The sequence below is a fragment of the Durotheca rogersii genome (assembly GCF_024521655.1).
Source record: "Durotheca rogersii strain YMJ 92031201 chromosome Unknown GGS23scaffold_3, whole genome shotgun sequence".
Classification (NCBI taxonomy): domain Eukaryota; kingdom Fungi; phylum Ascomycota; class Sordariomycetes; order Xylariales; family Xylariaceae; genus Durotheca; species Durotheca rogersii.
In genome coordinates this window covers 1,169,609-1,188,637 of record NW_026251234.1, presented here as the reverse complement: position 1 = coordinate 1,188,637, position 19,029 = coordinate 1,169,609, and the positions used below count along the sequence as shown (strand labels likewise).

General features: G+C 56.0%; 6 protein-coding genes across 6 annotated transcripts; 2 read left to right on the top strand and 4 right to left on the bottom strand.

Annotated features, from left to right (window-relative positions):
- Window positions 1-1,231: 1,231 nt before the first annotated feature.
- On the bottom strand, window positions 1,232-3,540 carry GGS23DRAFT_283488 (SAC3/GANP/Nin1/mts3/eIF-3 p25 family-domain-containing protein). The gene is made up of 3 exons (XM_051512572.1): window positions 3,365-3,540; window positions 2,020-3,274; window positions 1,232-1,960 (listed from the first exon to the last, which is right to left on the bottom strand). The coding sequence occupies exons 1-3, from the start codon at window positions 3,447-3,449 to the stop codon at window positions 1,747-1,749; spliced, it is 1,554 nt and encodes a 517-aa protein (XP_051375403.1). The 5' UTR covers window positions 3,450-3,540; the 3' UTR covers window positions 1,232-1,746.
- A 743-nt stretch (window positions 3,541-4,283) lies between these two features.
- On the top strand, window positions 4,284-6,548 carry GGS23DRAFT_615259 (Vps36-domain-containing protein; the record flags this gene model as incomplete). Its single annotated transcript, XM_051520708.1, has 3 exons — window positions 4,284-4,384; window positions 4,493-4,628; window positions 4,683-6,548. 3 exons carry the CDS (start codon window positions 4,284-4,286, stop codon window positions 6,384-6,386), a joined length of 1,941 nt encoding a protein of 646 aa, XP_051375402.1. The 3' UTR covers window positions 6,387-6,548.
- Window positions 6,529-7,832, bottom strand: GGS23DRAFT_283471 (uncharacterized protein). Its single transcript, XM_051512571.1, has 2 exons — window positions 7,465-7,832; window positions 6,529-7,374 (listed from the first exon to the last, which is right to left on the bottom strand). The coding sequence occupies exons 1-2, from the start codon at window positions 7,596-7,598 to the stop codon at window positions 6,672-6,674; spliced, it is 837 nt and encodes a 278-aa protein (XP_051375401.1). The 5' UTR covers window positions 7,599-7,832; the 3' UTR covers window positions 6,529-6,671.
- Window positions 7,833-9,372: 1,540 nt separating this feature from the next.
- On the top strand, window positions 9,373-11,916 carry GGS23DRAFT_602947 (prolyl oligopeptidase; the record flags this gene model as incomplete). The annotated part of the gene is made up of 5 exons (XM_051519405.1): window positions 9,373-9,858; window positions 9,997-10,947; window positions 11,024-11,114; window positions 11,190-11,353; window positions 11,470-11,916. 5 exons carry the CDS (start codon window positions 9,373-9,375, stop codon window positions 11,914-11,916), a joined length of 2,139 nt encoding a protein of 712 aa, XP_051375400.1.
- Window positions 11,917-13,885: 1,969 nt separating this feature from the next.
- Window positions 13,886-16,724, bottom strand: GGS23DRAFT_602946 (uncharacterized protein; the record flags this gene model as incomplete). Its single annotated transcript, XM_051519404.1, has 4 exons — window positions 13,886-14,638; window positions 14,829-16,149; window positions 16,265-16,371; window positions 16,449-16,724. 4 exons carry the CDS (start codon window positions 16,722-16,724, stop codon window positions 13,886-13,888), a joined length of 2,457 nt encoding a protein of 818 aa, XP_051375399.1.
- An 814-nt stretch (window positions 16,725-17,538) lies between these two features.
- Window positions 17,539-18,972, bottom strand: GGS23DRAFT_602945 (Zn-dependent exopeptidase; the record flags this gene model as incomplete). Its single annotated transcript, XM_051519403.1, has 2 exons — window positions 17,539-18,555; window positions 18,634-18,972. The coding sequence occupies 2 exons, from the start codon at window positions 18,970-18,972 to the stop codon at window positions 17,539-17,541; spliced, it is 1,356 nt and encodes a 451-aa protein (XP_051375398.1).
- Window positions 18,973-19,029: the final 57 nt, after the last annotated feature.

The window sequence follows — 19,029 nt, the reverse complement described above, 5'->3', positions numbered from 1 at the left end:
GTCTCGGTAGGTACGTGCAAAAGTCGGACAGGCAGACAGGCCGGTAGGTGTAGGTGGGGTATGCGTACATACCCATAGGCGAGCCATTTGCGGTCCGCGTCCTTCACCGGCTGCAATATTCGCGCCCCATTGTTGGCAATTCTAGCCGGGCGGACGTCTGGCCTAACTTTTTGGGGGGGGGGTTGCCTTTCTTGTGTATTTGTTCGGCTCGACCGGCTTCGTCTACCCGCTGTTTGCCGGTCGAGTGGACGGCACGACGACTTGCTGAGATGAGCCGGCACCCACGTAGACAACTGGGCCAGCCAGCCAGCGAATCCAGCCAACTAGGTAGCTCATCGGTAGCTCGTGCGCGCGAGCCGCCGGACCCGCGTGCGGACCCTAACCTAACCTAACCGCCCGAGAGCGAAGACCGCAAAACCCATGTCGGGCGCTATCGTCGCCGCCGCTGCTGCATGTCTCAGCTTCGTCAAGTCTCCGTCAGTTTTCCCTCTCTCTCTCGGAAATTCCTTATTCTCTTTTGGCGTCTCCTTCTAGGGTTGCTGCTCATCCTCGTCGTAGTCTAGAGCAGATGGACAGACGTCGACGGACAAACAGACATCACGATCACGATGACTCGATAGCGGTGCCCGGTAGCGAGCGCGACCTGTATGTGGAACTGCGAATGGGGGAGGCGGGGTGTGGATGGTTGGGAGAGGGGTGACGGGGAGCGAAGCCATTCCAGCGACCTTAGGTAGCGAGCCCGTGCTTCCTGGCTAGAGTGCGAGAAAATTGTGCAGATCTAATAGATCGTGCGTGAGATATCTTATATACCTATACCCTAGGCGTGCCACATACCTACATAATATCTGGATGTGTTGGGTGCGAATACGCCAAAGGAATCATGGATGGTAGAACGATGTTCCACATAAGATAGAAGAAGACAGGCTTTTCTTAAAGTCACCTAGCTATATAGGTAATTATAGTAGGAACGGGAATTTCTGTTTGAATCAAGTATGGATTAGACCCCGGCCAAGCTAGCTAGTATTGTTGCCTCGGCTAGAGTATCTCTCCTGTCTATAGCTCAACTAACTCATAACTACAAGTTTTCCTCCTCGTGTTTTTGTTTTGCACCACTTCCCATACGACCGCCTCCCCCCAAGAGACCACGTGGTAGAAAAGGCAAATCATTAGCATCCATCATATCGGGGTATCGGCAAAATAACCAGGCCACTCGGTCCAGAAACGCAAAACTCCTTCCATTTTCATGGAACCTCACGATCGTTGCTGATCATGGCCAAGGTCCCGTGAAGCCTGACGTTCTCTACCCTGTCCCCAAGCTGAACGCCATCAAAAAGAAACAAAAAAGACGCAACGTGTCCCGGCACTCGGTAGCCCCAGACCCCGCCTATCCAAGTCGTAACTAGTTCCTGTAGTTTGAGGTCAATGTAGGATATCCGTCAAACTGGTACCATAGGCCATATGGTTGTCGGAGGAGGGAGAGAGGCGCGACGGTCGTGCCACAGGTTAAAACCTGGGCAGGACAGAGCTTTGGTGCCCGGAGCCATCCACGTCATCCGACATGTCAAGTTCAACGAGTGATGTCTCGCCGCGATATTGAGAGGGGGAGGGTCTACAGAGAACTATACAGATGCGATGACTGGCGGCGGCTAGGGCAGTTACGGAGAGGCGAAAGAGCAAGGATGTCGGCTCGGGAGAGACAAAAGTAACGAGGGGTAAGGTAGGAGGTAAAAGGTAACGAGAGATAGGTCAAATCTGGCCTTTGAGGTCGACCCTCCGGAACGCCTCAGCTCTAGCTTCCTCGAACAGCTGGCCGGCTTTTCCGGTCAGGAAGATAACATGGTCCGGTCGCTCCTGAAGCATGTCATGACCGGCGTGGTCGATGATGAACTGCGCGGCCTCAGTATCGGACTCGAACCCAAGCTCCTCACTGATATAACGCAGCTTCAGATCTGGCTTAAATCTGTTGTCACATTTGTGTCAGCCGTCTGTTGCTCAATAGGGGTTAGATGTTGTACTTACGCCTTGCACATGTTCGCGAGGGCAGCGAGTCGTTCACGCTTGACAAACATGTCTATCAGATATGCGCCCATGTTGGGGACATCGAGGTAGAGCTGGAAGAACTTGTGGTAGTTGCCTAGAGCCAGTGCCGAACGCACACTCAAGGCGTGCTTGATGGGTATCTCTTCTTTCTCTGCTGCCGTTAGATCTGCGATGGCGTCGTTCAACGCCGTCCGGTTTGCGGTGTGGATGAAGTACAGTATACGATACGCCTTAAATTCAATAGCATTGCCCTTCACTCCTGCCCTGTAGAGGGCACGTAGCTGCGTCTGGCACTGATTATACTCACCGAGATCGCCTTTCTCTAGGGCGATTCTAGCGTGGATTTCATAGACGGAAACGGTAAACTCATTCTTGATGCGCTGCACGGTTAGGTCCTGGCGCAACGACTTGAACTGGTCGCAAATGTAGTTGTAATTGCCGTCCTTTCGCCATTTCTTCTTCAGGAGATCCAATGTCTTGTGCAGGACATGCTCAGGTCGAACATCACTGGGCTTAGGAGCCGCTGTCAAGCGCAAGTATCGCTTCTCCAAGTTTTCATTAAGCCCGACAATGGGACCCGTAGGGAGCGGCGGACTGGGGGATCGGTATGTGGACTGGTAACCGCCATCACCACGACGCAGGCGCTTCTCGGCATTCTTCTGAAACTTACTTTTGGCCGCTAGAGGACTATCCATGGTGTTCGAGGGCTTCGTGATACGGTCTTCCAGAGTCTTGCCGCTGCGCCACGGTACCGTGGTAGTACCAAGCGGTTCCGGACCGCTGAGATCCGACGATTTGCGCTTCTTAGGATTGCTACTTGCCGAGACGGTGGTGGGCCTGTCAGATTCTGCTACGGTGGGTGGTGCTGCTGCTGATTGCATCAACTCTTGCCGGCGTTGGGTCTTAATCATCACCTGGGGGAGTGGCATGTTGTCCCAATCGGTGGTGTACATGGTCCCGCAGTCCTGGGTATATCTAATAGTCTCCTTCAGTTTGGCCTTTATCTCGGTATCGGACACACTCGGGTCGACGTTGGAGCTCTGGAATGAACGCTGCACATAACTGCGTACGGAATCCGGCCAATCAAACTTCTGCTGTTGGGGCTGTTGGTCTGATGAAGACGGCGCCATCGTTGGTGAATTGAAAGAATTAGTAGACGAGGCGTAATAATCAGACTGAGGTGTGTACGCCTGGCCGAAGCCCTGACGAACTGAGACTGGGGTGTATGCGGGACCTAAATCAGGGAGAGAGGCGAGGTTAGCATCATGCTACGTTGGGTATGACAGGAGTGTAGGTCAGAGGTGATAGAGAGGGAAATGCTCACTCATAGTTGAAGGATACGTGTAGGATGGGGCCTGCAGGCTGGGTGAAGCCGATTCTGCCCACGACATGCTGTGGACGGGGATCATGGGAGGCACACACAGTCGAGTGCAGGGCGGATCAAAACGTAATGGGCTCGAAGGTTAGCAGTACCAAAGGTGGCGTTGGAAGGGAGAAGGAAGATTTGAGGGTTCGAGATGAACGAAGACAAGAAAGGATGGGGTTGGTTCGAGAGAAGGGGGAGAATATGACGACGTTGTCGGCGCAATATTCAGGTTGTTTTGTGTGAGTTGTGGGATGGAGATGGGGAAGAGGGAGAAAAATGGTTAGGTAGAAGCAGCGATAGAAGAAGACGGGGGACAATCAGCGGTCAGCTGCAGTTCCGGGGGGTTATGTGAGTATTTGAGTGGCTATGATGTGGCTACGCTAAACCCTTTACAGAGATCGGTTTCGGTACTTGGGTACACCGATGTGCGAGGTACCTACCACGAGCCAATCAGAGCAGTGTATTCCCATGGAACTTGACTTCATTTACACTAGTAGTACCTCTTACATAAATTGAATGTTCACGAGTGACATTTATGAACAATTATGAGTACTTGAGACAGATGCATTATACTCTTAGGTGAAGTATCAGGTAGGTACCTCTCCTGGACACATTCCGTGTGGATACCTTAGGTACTGCACCATATAATTTACCCGCCTAGGTACCCCCGAAGGTTATGTGTAGTGAGAGTGGTCACGAGGCTTCCAACCCATCAGCCCTGGCTACTAAATCCTCCCATGATCTCAGCCTGCATTCATCCAACAACATCTTGACGACCCATCATAAAATATCTCTTTATCACGTCCGACAGCGATAGGTTCCAGGTCAGCTTGACTTGCAGGTTTATGCCCATCCTCCAAACCGACCGATATGACGAATGTTTTTAAAACAAATCGACCTTACAACCGCCCTCAGGCCATCCTATCTTCCCGACGAAGTGCTTCTCTTTGTCCAGGACAACGTGGGCCTCTATGAGGGGTGAGTGCGCGCCTACTGGGATGCGATCTCTCCCGACGTATTGCCTGATTCTGCTCGTCGGAGGCTCAGCAAGTTGTTACGAATTGCTGACCGTGATCGCGTTGCCAGGAAATACAAATTACCAAACCAGCAGAATGGACAGGTCTACCTGACCTCGCATCGAATATGCTACGTTGACAAGCAGGAGCCTCGAAAGCATTCCGTCGCCCTAGACCTGAAAGATGTAGAGAGATATGAATTCTACGTATGGCCCAGGCCCTGATAAAAGCTATAACCTTGTCTGCTAAGACCTCCATAGGCAGGGTTTCTGAAGTCGTCGGCGAAAGTAACCCTCATCCCCAAGCCTGCTAAACGGGGATCGCTTCAGTCTAGAGCGGCCGCCGCGACTTCAACCGTCTCTCGTACCAACGGCGCGTCTCCCTTGTCGAAGCCCGATTCGGCATTCCGGTCCTCATCCGCCAGCTCGGCACAGGCCGGTTTAGCGACATGGATCTGTACAATATGTAGTTTCCCGAACCCCGTTCCATCCAATTTTGACCCCACGACCGCCAATGCGCACACGCCGTTGCCTTCATGCCTGGCGTGCGGCATCAGGCCGGAATTGACTCATGTGCTAAAGGCTGCTATATCGAACGTCGCGAGTAGACAGGTAGCCGCCTCCGGGTCTACACCTCAGTCACCGTTTCTAGTTCCTTCTCAGGTGCAGAGTCTAGGTCTAGGGTCTGACGGTCTAGAAACGGGCTCTGCAACCGCGGGACTAGGCACTGGCTCAACAAGCACTGACGGATTCCAATGCCCGCGCTGCACCTTTCTCAATCACCCCTCTCTCCTCTCCTGCGAGATTTGCGGTGCGCCCCTTATATCCCATGATGTCCCCATCCAAGTGGCGCAGAGCGAGCCACGGACGGACTCCCCGGGACCCATGCTCAATCTCGCCAATGTTGCAGGCTTAGAGAACCCTGAAAGTGTCAAGGTTTCGTTCAGGAACGGAGGCGAGAAGATATTCTACGAGCGACTCAAGAGCTCCATGACCCAACGTAAATGGCTGTTACAAGAAGCGCCCCCGGTACCCAAAATTAAGGCAGGCGCCGACGACCCTCGAAGAGACTCGCTATTGAAGCCGGGATCAGGTTCGGTGAGAAAAAAGACAGCCGGAATCGCAGGGCTAGAGCAGATGGGCCTCGATCGACGTAAAAATAACGAACTGGTGATCGGGAGCGCTTTCGAGGATCTAGAGGCTCTGATGGCATCGGCTAAAGAAATCGTAGCGCTTGCAGAGTCCTTCTCACGACAAGTGAACGGCGGCTCTGAGAAGGCGACTTCCGAAGCCAATGCCTTGCTTGCCGAGTCTGCGAGCCAGCTGGGACTTGTGACCACGAAGGACATCGTCGGCGGCGGAAGCAGCTCGGGATCAGAGAGCCTTTATTTATCCGAACTATCTAGAAACCTGGCGGAGTTCCTGACCGACGACGCGAGAGGCGTGCTCAGGAAAGCTGGCGGTATCATCAGCTTAGTCGATCTGTGGGCTATGTTTAACCGCGCTCGCGGGGGTGTTGAACTCGTTAGTCCTAACGATTTCGAGAAGGCCGCTCGCCTATGGGGCAAACTGAAACTACCAGTACGACTACGCACATTCAAGAGTGGCGTGATGGTGGTCCAGAGTCGTGATCGAACAGATGGGACTACAATCAAAGCCTTGCTGGCCTGGCTTCGCGATTTACATGACATCCCTCCGGATAGAGAAGTGTCGTGGGACTGGCAAGAATTTGGACGTGGCGTGACGGCACAGGATGCTGCCGAGCGATTTGGATGGAGCATCGGCGTCGCGGAAGAAGAACTCGAAATGGCAGAAGAGAGGGGCGCTCTCTGCCGCGAGGAAGGCATAGAAGGACTCAAGTTTTGGGAAAACTACATCGATACAGGGGAATACCGAAATCGACGACGGCCGCCCACTGACGCAGACAAAATTGTCGAGGCTTTGAACGCGGTTGGCCTTCTTTAGAGCATAATAGAAAGTGATATTTCCTGTTTCGTGACGCATACCCTGCTTACTACTAAAATTTGGCTGATCTATTAAAGCAGAATTCGCCAACTCCAGCCTTCGAATTCGTCTGAGACTGTTGCTCTGAATCGGGCACCTTGCGTAACCGTAAATTTCGGGCGTCTCGCCGAGAGAAGGGCCGTCGCGGTGACGACCCGCGCAAATCGTAGGTATAACCCCGTTTCCATAACCGCATCACATAAAACAGCATATGAACTACAGCCAAACACCACGAATCGATTTGCCTCAAGCGAGCGTCTCCATAATATTCTTTCGCACTTTTCCATTGATCGTACCACCTAACCCAAACGCCGGAATCATCCTGCATATCCTAGCAGCGGCACTGATCGCCCAATTCTTGCGGACCTGGGTCCACCGATCGATCCAGGTGATGTTGGCGACCTTGCTCGGCCGGTTGTACAAGTCGAGCCCTAGCAAATGCACCGGGGTCGATAGTAGCTGTATGGCAGCGGGCGCGACGAACTGTGCGACAGTAGTGCCGTTGATGCGGCTCCGAAACTCGACGCTCATGTGTCTGGTTAGAGCCGGACCGAGCATCGGGGGCACGTTAAAGGAGGAGAATATGGTGAGGCAGTCGCGTAGAGCGAAGAGTAAGTAGCTGGGAAGGGGTACGGGACGCGGGGGGCCGCTGGGCCCGAACATCCGCACGTAGACTTGATCCTTGTAGATGCAGAGCCCAACATTTGCGACAGATGAGGCGACGAACTTAGCGGTGCCGGAGGTGACGTGTGTCGCGGGCCGGTCGTGCAGGGTGGACGTGGCGGTGTCCAGAGCGTTCGCCGTCAGGTACGTGCCCCCATACAGCGCGAAGATGAGGCCGACAGGCTTCGAGAAGAGCAGTGTGTGCGGCCGAGAGAGCAGAGTGCGCAGCGAGGACCGGAGGCTTGAGCCCAGGGTGCTGCGGCCAGAGGCATTTTCCATTATCGACCTTTTTTGCCATTTATCGGCAACAGGTTTAGCCAAAGTCACGGGAGAGAAAACATTGGACAAGCCGAACATCACACCTCGGCGGACCAACCTGTCAATGACGGATATAAGCGGCGCAACCGCAGACGCGGCGCAGGCAGCGCTCCCCAAATCGGCGCCGAGCCGCAGACGTAGGTTCTTCGCATTCCATCGCCGGCGCTGGTGGGGTTGCTCCGATGGAAGCATCCCTACCACTAGCGACCTCGCTCGGGACCGGGCGGGATTTACGAGGCTGACTGTGAGGGTAGTAGTACCAAGAGGAACCACATCAGTCTAAGGACGAAGCCCTAGCGACTTTTGCTATCATGTACCGCGAACCCAGGCTTCTCTCCCTCGACTTAGACCGGCCGACCGACTGACGGTAACCTCTAGTAGCGACACTATGCCACTACCTCGAACGACGGACCGGGGAAGAGAAGAAGCGACAAGTTGCGGGTAATACGTCACCGGGACTCTGGAAGCCTGCCAATCGGGAGATTTGGAGGCAGGAAGAAGGAGAGCAGGAGAGAGAGCGCGATATAGAGGAGTGAGAGAATAGCGCCCTGGGGGCTGTTGGGATGGCGTTCTCCCATGTTGTACAGCCTGTGAATGAGCCACTGAAAGAAAGAAAGAAAGAAAGAAAGAAAGAAAGAAAGAAAGCGTAGATACAGAGATATGGGCGTAGCACAAGATATTATGAGCGTATGGCAATCGTGTCCTCGCCGCGCCAACTACTTTTCTTTTTGGTCTTTTTGGTCTCTTTTTTGTCTTATAGCATGTAGAGCGATCTTGACTTTTGTAAGCTTTGGTGGACGGACCTATAGCGTAGCTGGGTTCTTTCTTCCTCGGGAGTATAATATCAGTAGGTACCTGAGAGTTCATTGGGTGTACCGGTAGGGAGCTACCTACCTGGTAGGTACTTAAGTAGGGTACCTCTATCTATATTCGAGGGCTAGTTGTAAACCCTGGTTCCAGGGGATTGGGTGTGGTTAGGTACCTAGGTAGGTAGGTGCGCAAGCTTAGGATTGCCCCGATTTTAGGGCTGACCCCGTGTAAATGGGGGTTATCTACCTCTTGCATCATAGCACATAAGTACCTATATATAGCTATACATCCAGTGTATATTATCAACTTATGCTAGTAGTGTGGAGGTGCAAAACCGGAGGCCCAACAGCATCGTGTTGTACCTACTCCAAGCCCAAACCTTTCCCCTCCACTGTGGACTCGGAGATGCACGCTGTCGTCCCCGTCGATCTTCCGCTTCCCGCCTGACTGGATCTCCGGGCACCACAACACGTAGCAGATAATCTCACTATCCTATCTGGGCATCCAGGAGGATACGATGGCCTAAACCGATATGCCCAACGCAATATTGTCCCATCCCGATGGCTACGAAGCTGTCAATTTAAGGAGACCTTGCCATACGCAACCTCGGTACTTGCATAACTGTCTTCGGTTATAGGGAAGGCCTTGGTAGGCATTCGTTCATTCAGGTGGAGAGCTAGTTCGATAGACAAATATGTTCTCTAGGCGCATGCGTGCCTGATGCAGGTATCTGACCCATCTGATTCACCGCCCGGTCAATCGAGCAAGTGGGCACGCCGTTCGAGAACGAAGAGAAAAAAATTCGGCACAGTCCAGATTCTCTCCTCTCCATCAGGCTGCCGTTTTCTGGGGAGCCGAGACCCAATGGCACGACTATAACTGTCCCTCCCCCCTGGCTCTACGAGAGTTGCCGCGTCATCCTATTCGCCCTATGCGTGGCGGCACAAAGTCCTAATGACAACGCATTCGCGTCTACACCAGCTGCGATAACTGGAAACATCCCGTATACCTACGCATCTATATATACCTATCAGAGCACATACCTAGCTATACCTGTCTATCTTGTACTGTATTTACCATACCCAAAGGAGAAAAGAAAAACAAAAGACAAGCAGAATTGAGAAAGACTCCGACGTCGATCCTGCCCGTTCCCACCATGATCGTTGAGAAGTTCACACCCGAGGCTCTCGTCTCGGCGCCTCGGCGGAGTCCCGCCGTCCCTAACCATGACGGCACGCTCGCCCTGTACACGTCCTCGACGCACACGATCGGCGGAGAGACCCTCGACGAGATCCGAGTCATCGACATCGCTACCGGACGGTCGCGCCGGCTCTTCGACGACAGCACGGCACGCGACGCCGCCTGGCTCGGTGACGGCTCCAACACCGTCGTCCTCCTGAAAAAGGGCGGAGCTGGGTTCACATGGATCATCACCATCGACGCCGGCCAGTTCCCCGCCGTACCCCACCTCGTCGGCCACATTCCCGCCCCCGTTCAGAGCCTCAAGGTAAAGTACCTCCGGGACGGCTCTGTCGCCTTCGCCGTGGTCGGCCTCGCGGCTGCCGACGGCCATCTGTTCAATAGCGAGTCCAACAAGCCGGCTCATACTGCGAAGGTATACGATAGCTATCGTGTGCAGGAGGTAGGTAGAGAATTGACATCGCATTGGTGGATTTCTCTTTCCTCCCCCCTCCCCCCCCCTCCCCTCTTAGTCTCTCGATATTGTGGGTTCGTGATACCCGAGTAGAGGCGACGGTGACTGACACGGCGCCATACTCAGTGGGACACTTACACCAACCCCCAGAAGTACGCGATCTTCTACTCCACCCTGGTGAAAGGGGAAGACGGATGGAGGATCGCTGGATCTCTACACAATGCCCTCGCCAACACGACCCTCGAAGCGCCCGTGAACGTGTACGAACCTGGAGACCCGAGAGACGACTACGATATATCTCAAGGCGGAATTGTCTTTGCAGCCGGTGACCCCGATGTTGCGGACCCGTTACTATCCGGTGTTAGCGATATATATCACCTTCCTCTAGCTTCGTTTTCTACAGCCAGCGTCCAGGGCCCCCAAAGAGTTAGCGTCCAGAGCGAATACCTCCTCGGGTCGAGTTTCCACCCTCGGTTCAGCCCCGATGGTTCGATGATCGCGTTTTTGCGGAGTCCAAAGATGGTCATCGAGGAGACCAAGATATACGTCCACCTCCTCAGCTCCCCGAAAGCCATCAGCGTGTTTGACATGATTACTGGAAAGATATGGCCGCTAACTCCCAGCGGGTTCGAGTTCTCCCCGAACGGCCATTTTCTATACATCACCGCCGAAGAGTGCGGGAGGGTCGGACTGTACAAGGTCGACTTGCAGCCGAATGCCTACCCCGAAACACTGTTGTGCAACGGTTCGGTGACCGCCTACTACCCCCTCAGCCAGGGCAACAACAAGTGGCTTCTCGTCACCAGCTCCAGTCTAGTGGAAAGCTCTCTCTACCACATCCTCGAGGTCGGCGGAACTCACGACCGCGTGGTCGTATCAGCGGCCACCAGGAATGGCGCCAAGCTTGGCCTTTCGCCCAAGCAGGTCTCCGAAATTTACTTCGACGGGGCCGGCGATTACTGCGTCCACGCGTGGATGATACGGCCCCGCCAATTTGACGCGGAAAAGAAGTATCCCCTGGCCGTCCTCGTGCACGGGGGCCCCAACGGCGCCTGGGATGACCAATGGAGCACAAGGGTAGGTTCCTCTACCAGCACATCCGGCTACCGGCCGCAACTTTGGGCCTAGCTCACAAGGAATCTCTCACCCATAGTGGAATCCGGTGCTCTGGGCTGAGCAGGGCTACGTCGTCGTGGCTCCCAACATCACCGGCAGCACGGGCTACGGCCAGCAATTCACAGCAGGTACGTGGGAGAGCGGGTAAACCGGACAGGTGCTTTTACCCGTTTACGGTCAGCTAGCTCACATCGTGTCGGTAGCGGTACGAGACAACTGGGGCGGTCGACCATACGAGGACCTGGTTAAGTGCATGGACTACCTCAAGCACGTGCCTACGGTCGACGTCGAAAACGCGGTCATCGCCGGCGGCGGTTACGGCGGCTACATGATGAACTGGATCCAGGGTCACTCGCTGGGCCGCCGCGTAAGTTTCTAACTGAAAAGTTCTCTGCCCCCCACGTCCTCGACTTCGCGTTTCCTCTTCTTACATATCCGTCCACTCACCTCGCCTCCTCGGCATCAGCGCTAACTTGAGCGCAGTTCAAGGCGATAGTCTGCCAGGACGGCATCTTCGACCTGCCGACGTCGCTGCTGCAGGGCGACCTGCGCGGAGCGGGCAGTGGAAGGGGCGACTTCGGCGGCGAGGAAAGGGGAAGGGCGTCGCCGCCGCCGCCGCTGCTGTGGCGCAACGAAGCCGGGCTCGAGCGGTTCAACCCCGGGCGGGCAGAGCTGGTGCGCCAGTGGCGGACGCCGGCGCTGGTGGTGCACGGCGGGCGCGGGTTCCGGCGGCCGGCGACGGACGGGCTCGCGACGTTCCACGCGCTGCAGGCGCTCGGCACGCCGTCGCGGTTCCTCGCCTTCCCCGACGAGGGACAACAGCTGCGCGAGCCCGAGAACGAGCTCGAGTGGCACCGGCAGGTCTTCCGATGGGTCAACGGGTATACTGGGGCCGGGGCCGGGGCCGGGAGAGGTGCGGACGCGATGTGACGGACGGAGGGACGGTTTGCTGCACCTCCTCCCTCCTCCCTCTGGAGAGCAGCCATTCTCTTCGCGGTTGAGGAAGCGCGCATCTCGCTGTTCCAGTCTCTGCCGGAGAGATATTCTCGGCCTATGTGATAGCAGAATGGGGTTGAATCGCAGCTCTAGTCGCGCCCCCTTCCCCCCTGACTGTCACTGCGGCATGGTTCACTGGCATCGTTGATTCTATAAAAGTATGGGTTTGGGAGTTACGGATGCATCTTTTTTTTTTTTCTGTACACACGGCACACAGGCAGGTAGGCAGGGGTGGGTAGCCAATGCATGTAGTAGGATTACCGCGGTATGAGGAAATTGTAGGTATCGTATATACATACATACATACACACATACATACATACATACATATATATATTATATATATCTTTGCAAAGGGAGGTAACCATATATGAAGCCTATACCTCTAAGAAGTGCACACAGTCGTGTACCTACAGATTTTCTTTGTGACGCAGGTATATACATATATGTACCCTTTCCCTTGAAGTTGTATTGATGGCCATATCTAGGTATCTATATATATCTATACATACCTACCTATATATATAGGTGGGTCTCTATATATCTGCCATGCTGCTTACTTCTGAATCTGTCATTCAGCAACTGTCTACGGTGGAGTAGGTACCTACCTACCTCAGCAACCGGGGAGGGATGGTGTGTATAAGGCATGTGCACATATTCTTGTACTTACATACCTGGACTTACAACCCGAGGAATACAAAACGGGCAGTGGAATACTTTCTGGATCTGAGGTGCCCACCGTAGGTACCTATCTGCCGCCTAGGTACCTCCCACCGGTCTGGCAACTATCGGCAACCCGGCCTGGTTGGGGCTAACTGCCTGGACCCGCTGCACTTTACGTTGCAGCAGCGGCTGTCTAGGTCTCCGGGGTGAGGTAGCCGCCGGCGGGTGAGGCAATATAAAATTCATGCAAGTGATGATGATGAACGATGCTGCCGTCGTCATGGGGCATGACATGCATGGTGTTGGTAGGTATTGGCCGGTCAGGCCCTTGCCGATCGCATTGTCTTGCCTCTACTCACGCAGTTGGGTAACATTTTTATTCTCTCTCTCTCTCTCTCTCTCTGCCTCTGTCCCTTCGGGAAGGATTGTCTGCTTGTTTCCTCATAGTGCCTAGCCAACCCATCGTCAGGTTTTGTCTCCGTGCAATGCGTAACGTGGATACTTGCTTAAAAGTGTCCGATGGTATCTGGGAAAAAAAAGGAGAGATGAGAAGAAGGGAAGTGCGCCGTGGCTTGTACTGGGCCTACGATAAGTGTGAAGAGTGTGAGGGGAGGGAGAGGGGTGTGGCACTGTAAGATGGAGCCCTAGGTACCACAGGAGAAGGAGGAGAAGGAGGAGAAGGCGACCAAAATAAGAATGCTGCTGTGAGTCGCGCGACCTTCAGATGTCAAGGTTCCTGGAGTGTTGGCCTCGGTCTGACGCTCTCCCAACTGAATCTTGTAGAGGCTAACCCGGCCAATCGAGGGCGGGCTTTCATAGAGAGTGTAAAGTAGCAGTGGCAGGATGCATCCATCCACAAGGTCCTCAGAACGGCCAAGCAGCTGTTTCTTAACCTGTCCCCCTTCCCCCCCCCTAAGGTACACCTACCTATACACTTTCTGTTGTGAGATTTTCGTGGACATTGAGATTTTTTTTCCGAAAAAAAAAATTTCCTCCTGAAGTTAAACGTTGGTAGAAAGTACTATTACTAACTAAAAGAGGGTAATTCTATCCATGCAGATTAGACACCTGCTCTATGGTGAGTGTAGGAGTCGCATAGGTACATAGACTGAATCACAAATCAAGTAAGAACATTAAACCCCAAACCCAGACCTACTCATAGTAATTAGAGGTATGGGGGCTTATATACAGCAGCACCGACACCCCAAGCAAGCTCGCCCGCTCCTCCTAGAACCTGGGATCAAAACCCCCCTTCCCCCCTAACCCTCCTCACCGCGCCCATGATCCCCCTGGCCCAGCTGAACCTCCCTGGGTCGACGCCGGTGGCGCCGGAAGCCTCCCTCCGTTCCTCCTCCGCCCCGCCTCCTTCTTGCCCGCCGTCGCTACCGCCGCTACCGCCACTTCGGGCCGGCGCCCTCCACACCCCGTCCTGCGGGTCGACGGCGCCGCACCGCGCCGTGTTCTGGGCGCGGCGGACCGCCGCGTCGATCCAGGCCCTGCACACGGTCGCGGCGGGCGAGAGCGCTCCCGGGTCGTCTTCGTGCGCGCCTCCTCGCGCCTCCGCCGGCTGCTGGCCGCCGTCACCCGACGGCGGGGGCCCGGAGGCGGCAGAAGAAGAAGAAGGGGAAGAAGGAGAAGGAGGACGGGAGAGCGGCGCGCGAGGGCGAGGCGCGAAGTCGAGCAGCAGGTTCGCCTCCTGGCTGTGGTACCAGCTCTGGGCGTCCTGGTTGCCGCTGCCGACGACGGCGACCTGCGAGTCGACGACGAGCAGCTTGACGTGGCAGCTGCGGCGGCGGTACGGCGCGGGGTGCGACGGCGACCCGGGCGCCGGGAAGATCGAGGTGGCCGGCAGCGGCGCCGTCTGGTCCGCCGCGACGTACCAGTGCCAGTGCAGGCGCGCCTTCGCGGCCGGCGACGAGAGGAGCTCGGGAGACGTGTGCAGCCGGTGCGCGACGCCCTCGTTGTGGCCGCCCTGGAAGGGGAGCAGTTCGCCCTGCGCGAAGGGGGGGGGGGGTGGTTAGCTAGCTACCTAGCGGTCTTTGCTGGCTGGCCTTGGCGTCCCCCTACGCACGCGCCGCCGAGCGGAGGCCCCCCGGGACGATGACGAGGGAGAGGAAGGAGGACGGGACGGGGGAGAAGGACCGGGCGCCGAGCACGGCAGTATCTCCGAGACACGAACTTACCGCGTCATTGTACCCGAGACACACGTAGCAGTAAACATCGACGCCCCTCTCGCACGCCTCGGCTAGGGCCTCGATCAGCGGACCCGCGTTAAGCGTCGGCGTCTGCACGAGCACGCTCTCGCGTGCGCGCCGTACCGCCGCCAGCCACGCCGCATCCTGGGGGTTCTTCACCGCGGCGCTCGCCGGACCCCGGCCCCCCGGGGCCCCGTTTGGCGGCCGACATACGAGTGCCATCGGGAATGGCGCGTGCGGGGCGTGTGGTATGTACGGCGTCATCGCGTCCTTGGCCGAGAGGGGGGTGGCTCGAGGGGCCGGCGCCGGCGGCGAGAACCCCACGTTCACTGTGTGGTTGAGGTGCCGCGTCAGCACCTCCTGCTGCGTTTCGCCCCGCCGCGGCAGCAGCGACGCTTGCACGCGCTGGATCTCGCCCGCAAGCGTCGCGTCGTAGTGCGGGTCGTCAGCAGTGTGTTCTGGAAGCGCGTCGGCGGTGGCCGCGGCGTCTTCCGTTTCGATGTGGGTGAGATCTGCTACGTCTTCCTGAGATTTTGCGGCTACGTGCCCATCAACGTCACCGTAGCTCGAAGGGACTGTGGCTCCCGTCGCGGGTCTCCTGGAACGGACCGCCTCTTCTTCTCCGCTCGTCTCGTTCCGCGGATGGATCGCGGCCAGGTCGTAGTTCTCAGTTGGCATATAAGCCGGGTCAACAACCACCGGGTACCCCTTAATTGTGCCTCCGGGACCGAATATGTCCGCGTGGCTCTTACCGAAACTCCCCCTATCCCCACTTTCGTACGCAGCAGTGGCAGAGGAATTGCGCATCGGCAGTGGCGGGTCGAGGATGCGGTGCCAGGTGAGCAGGGCCATGTCGTAGAGTGTGTCGACAGCGGGACCCTCGACCTGAACCATCATCTCGATGTTGTCAGAGTCCTGGATGTTGTTACTTTGAATAACGGCGACGCGGCGGTCGACGACCATGTACTTGGCATGGGCGGTGCCGAGCAGCGGCTGGTGGTAGTTGGCGACGGCGAGGTCGATGTGCTCGATTTCGCGCCGTGTCGGTAGCCCCACCGCTTCCCCCGCGAACTCGTCCTCGGAAACGACGAGGTGCGGCTCGAGGAGCTGCCGCACGCTCCCACGGTCGTAGAGGATCTTGACCACGACCCGTGGGCCCTCCCGGTGCCCCACCCGCCGCGACAGCTCCCGCAGCGCGTTCGCGATATATCGAGCCGCAACCCCATTCGCCCAGTAATTCGTCACGAGAAACACCTCCTTCTCCGCCCGTACGATCAGGTTCGACATGTGCCTCACAATGTCGGGGATGCTAGAGAGCCGGTGGGCAGTTAGACAGGACTTGTGCATGGGCGCGGTACATAGAGAGGATGGCGCGGGCGCGGACAAGTGCAGGATATGTGTATAGTAGTCATTGTCGCACTTACACGGAGAAGATAGTTAATGGTACGGTTCCGCAGGTGCCCATCAACGGGGGGCTCACCGTGCCGCCGGCAAGATCATCGTCTAGCATGCACAGCGCGTCATGGTAAATCTGATTCTCGCCCACGACGTTAGCTCCTCGCGTCCCGACGAAACTGTCTTGGGGTCTAGGGGCTCGCGGTGACCGACCCTGAGAAATAGATCGCTGGGCTCCTGCGGACCCCACCGCCCGCACTCCCGGGCCCTCCGCAGCTCTTTGTCGCTGATGGGCCTCCTCCCGATATTGCTGATGTCTCGGCCACGGATGCCGTCGTAGTCGCCGTATAGCCTTTTCCACGCGTCACCGGGGGCTAGAGACGGGTCATTGGCTACGAGGGATGAGACGCTCTCGGACGACCGACACAATTCGTATAGGCGGTCACTAATCCGTATGGGAGACTCATCGCGATCCTGGCTCGCGGGCATGATCCTGACATGCGAGTGCAGGTTCCCGGTGGGGCTGGCGGGTAAAAAGACAGAATGGGAAACAACTGTTGGGGTGAGTTATATGTAGATAAAAATACACAACGGTCCATATGAATAGACGTAAACGTGAGGTTGGCGTGTTTCTCGTGACAAATAGTCATTGCCATGGCATGTGAGGAGGAGGGGAGGGGGTGGGGGCAAGTGGCGCCCTGGGTTGGTTCGTAGGTGTATAGAAAATATTAGCAGATAGGAAAATGCATATAAAAACACATATCCGTCGATGTGTAAGTTGCAGACGAGAACACGCGTCCCAGTATTGCAAATACGGCATGTTTCGTAAGCTATGATGCTATGACTTGACTATCCCGTGCTCGACATAGGCTCGAATGCGCGTGGCTGGCAGGAAGCCTTGAACCGCCGTCGATGGGCGCGAACGTGGTTGGTTCGTTTGGCTGGCTGGCTGGGCTGTGGGAATCATGACGCAAGAGCGCCGAGTGGTCTAGTTCGGAATACCGGCTTCGCCCTGTGATGGATTCGAACTTGTATCTCAACATAGTCGCGCAGATCGCCCTCTCTTCAACACATAATCCGCACATCCCTAAACCCCTGGCCAATCTGGGTACACGCTTATCCCCCTGACCCCATATATACGCCCGGTGACTCTATTAAAATACGCGACAATTTCCTTATATGAATAACTACAGCCGCTCTTGTAATATCGATGATGGTGATGATGATGATGATGGATACTTGTACCGGAGCCACGACCTGGGTTCCAATAGCAAACGAATCAGCTAGGTAGCGTGGTTTCTCTCTACAGCTCTCCGACTGCGTTCTCGCTCTCCAGCTCCTTGAAGTCGGCGAAGCCGAGCTCGTAGACCAGCGACAGAGTCATGCGAGCGTGCTGAAGCATGTGGTCGAAGGACAGGTACTTGATCAGGTCTGAGGTGCTGTGGATGAGCTGGTCCGACTCGTCAAAGGTCGACTCGATCACGAAGGCGGAGGGGTAGCCGGCCTTGGAAGCCGACGCGTGATCTGAGCAGGCATAGCCACACTTGGTCTCGACCCAGGGAATCTCGCAGTATTCTTCGATGACCTTCTTGATGAAAGCCGTCAGGGCGGGGTCGACGAAGTCGGTGATCACGCCGACGCTCTCCGGGTTTCCGGCGTCGAGCGTGCCTTGCACGTATCCTGTCATGTCCTGCTGTAGCATGGCCTTGACATCGCGGCCCTTCTTCTCGTAGTCCGAGAATATGGCTTGGCTTCCAAGCAGGCCACCTTCCTCAGCGCTGTACCAATGGAACTCGATAGTATTCGGGACATTGCCGTTGACAACGGATTCCGATGACAGCAGAACGCGGAAAGCCTCGAGGATTGTGACGGTGCCGCTTCCGTCGTCGTCGGCACCGGGCGCCGGAAGGACCGACGGGAGCCAGAGGTTGATCGAGTCTTGGTGCGCACCGATGACAATCGTCGCGTTCGATTTACCTGGAATCGTTGCGATGACTGAGTTCTGGCCCCATGAATGCTCAAAGTGCTCGGCCTTCACTCCGAACTTATCAGCACCAGCCTCAACGATAGTCTCTTGGACGGTTTTAAGCAGCCACTCGGAAGACTGGCGGCCGTAATCAGACTTATAATATCGCGTATGGAAGCTCGTGAATTTCTCAAGGTGCTCCCGCATCAAATCCTTCGACAAGTTCTTTAGCAGGGGATGGATTTCGGATTGAAGCTGCACCTTGCCAGGAAAGACGGGGGTCGTCCTAGCAGCGATACTCCTGTGTGTACCGAGGTCGCCGTGGTCGGTGATGTCCATAAATTGTTTCCCACTCTGTATTTGTGCTGTTAGCGCCTCTGTCGCCCACGTGTGCGTGAATATGGCTAGAAAGGGAGAGGGGTTAAAGCGTACACGACGAAGCTCCCATTTTTCATCCTCGGTCACTAGCAGCGTCTCGCCAGGAGACAGCTCGATGAGATATTTGGCCTCATCTCCAGACTCAGCCCGCACGCGACGATCCGCCTCATATTGAAGCAGCAGGTCTTCTAGATCGACGTTCTCGTCTAGTTGAGTGGTCTCGCCTAAACGCTGTAGCAATTCTTTCGAAAGCGGCCGCTCCGCCGAGGGGGCCGCGGGGCGTTCTGCCAGCAACACATCTGTGGGTGGGAGGATGTGGTTGAGTTCGGTGGTTTCGATGAACCGAGCAGTGGCAGCGGCGGGTAGGAGAAGCGCGACGAGAGACGACTTCATGATGGTGGACAGATCTACGCTCGCGTAGAAACAAGTAGATGTACAGCTTAGATCGAC

Bases quoted from the DNA above. Each gene is read 5' to 3' on its own strand.
- GGS23DRAFT_283471 (XM_051512571.1), bottom strand. From the start codon at position 7,598: ATGCTTCCATCGGAGCAACCCCACCAGCGCCGGCGATGGAATGCGAAG. The intron at 7,375-7,464 runs GTTGGTCCGCCG...ATGGCAAAAAAG, and splicing joins CTTATATCCGTCATTGACAG to GTCGATAATGGAAAATGCCT.
- GGS23DRAFT_283488 (XM_051512572.1), bottom strand. From the start codon at position 3,449: ATGATCCCCGTCCACAGCATGTCGTGGGCAGAATCGGCTTCACCCAGC. The intron at 3,275-3,364 runs GTGAGCATTTCC...TCCCTGATTTAG, and splicing joins CACGTATCCTTCAACTATGA to GTCCCGCATACACCCCAGTC. The intron at 1,961-2,019 runs GTAAGTACAACA...ATGTGACAACAG, and splicing joins CTCGCGAACATGTGCAAGGC to ATTTAAGCCAGATCTGAAGC.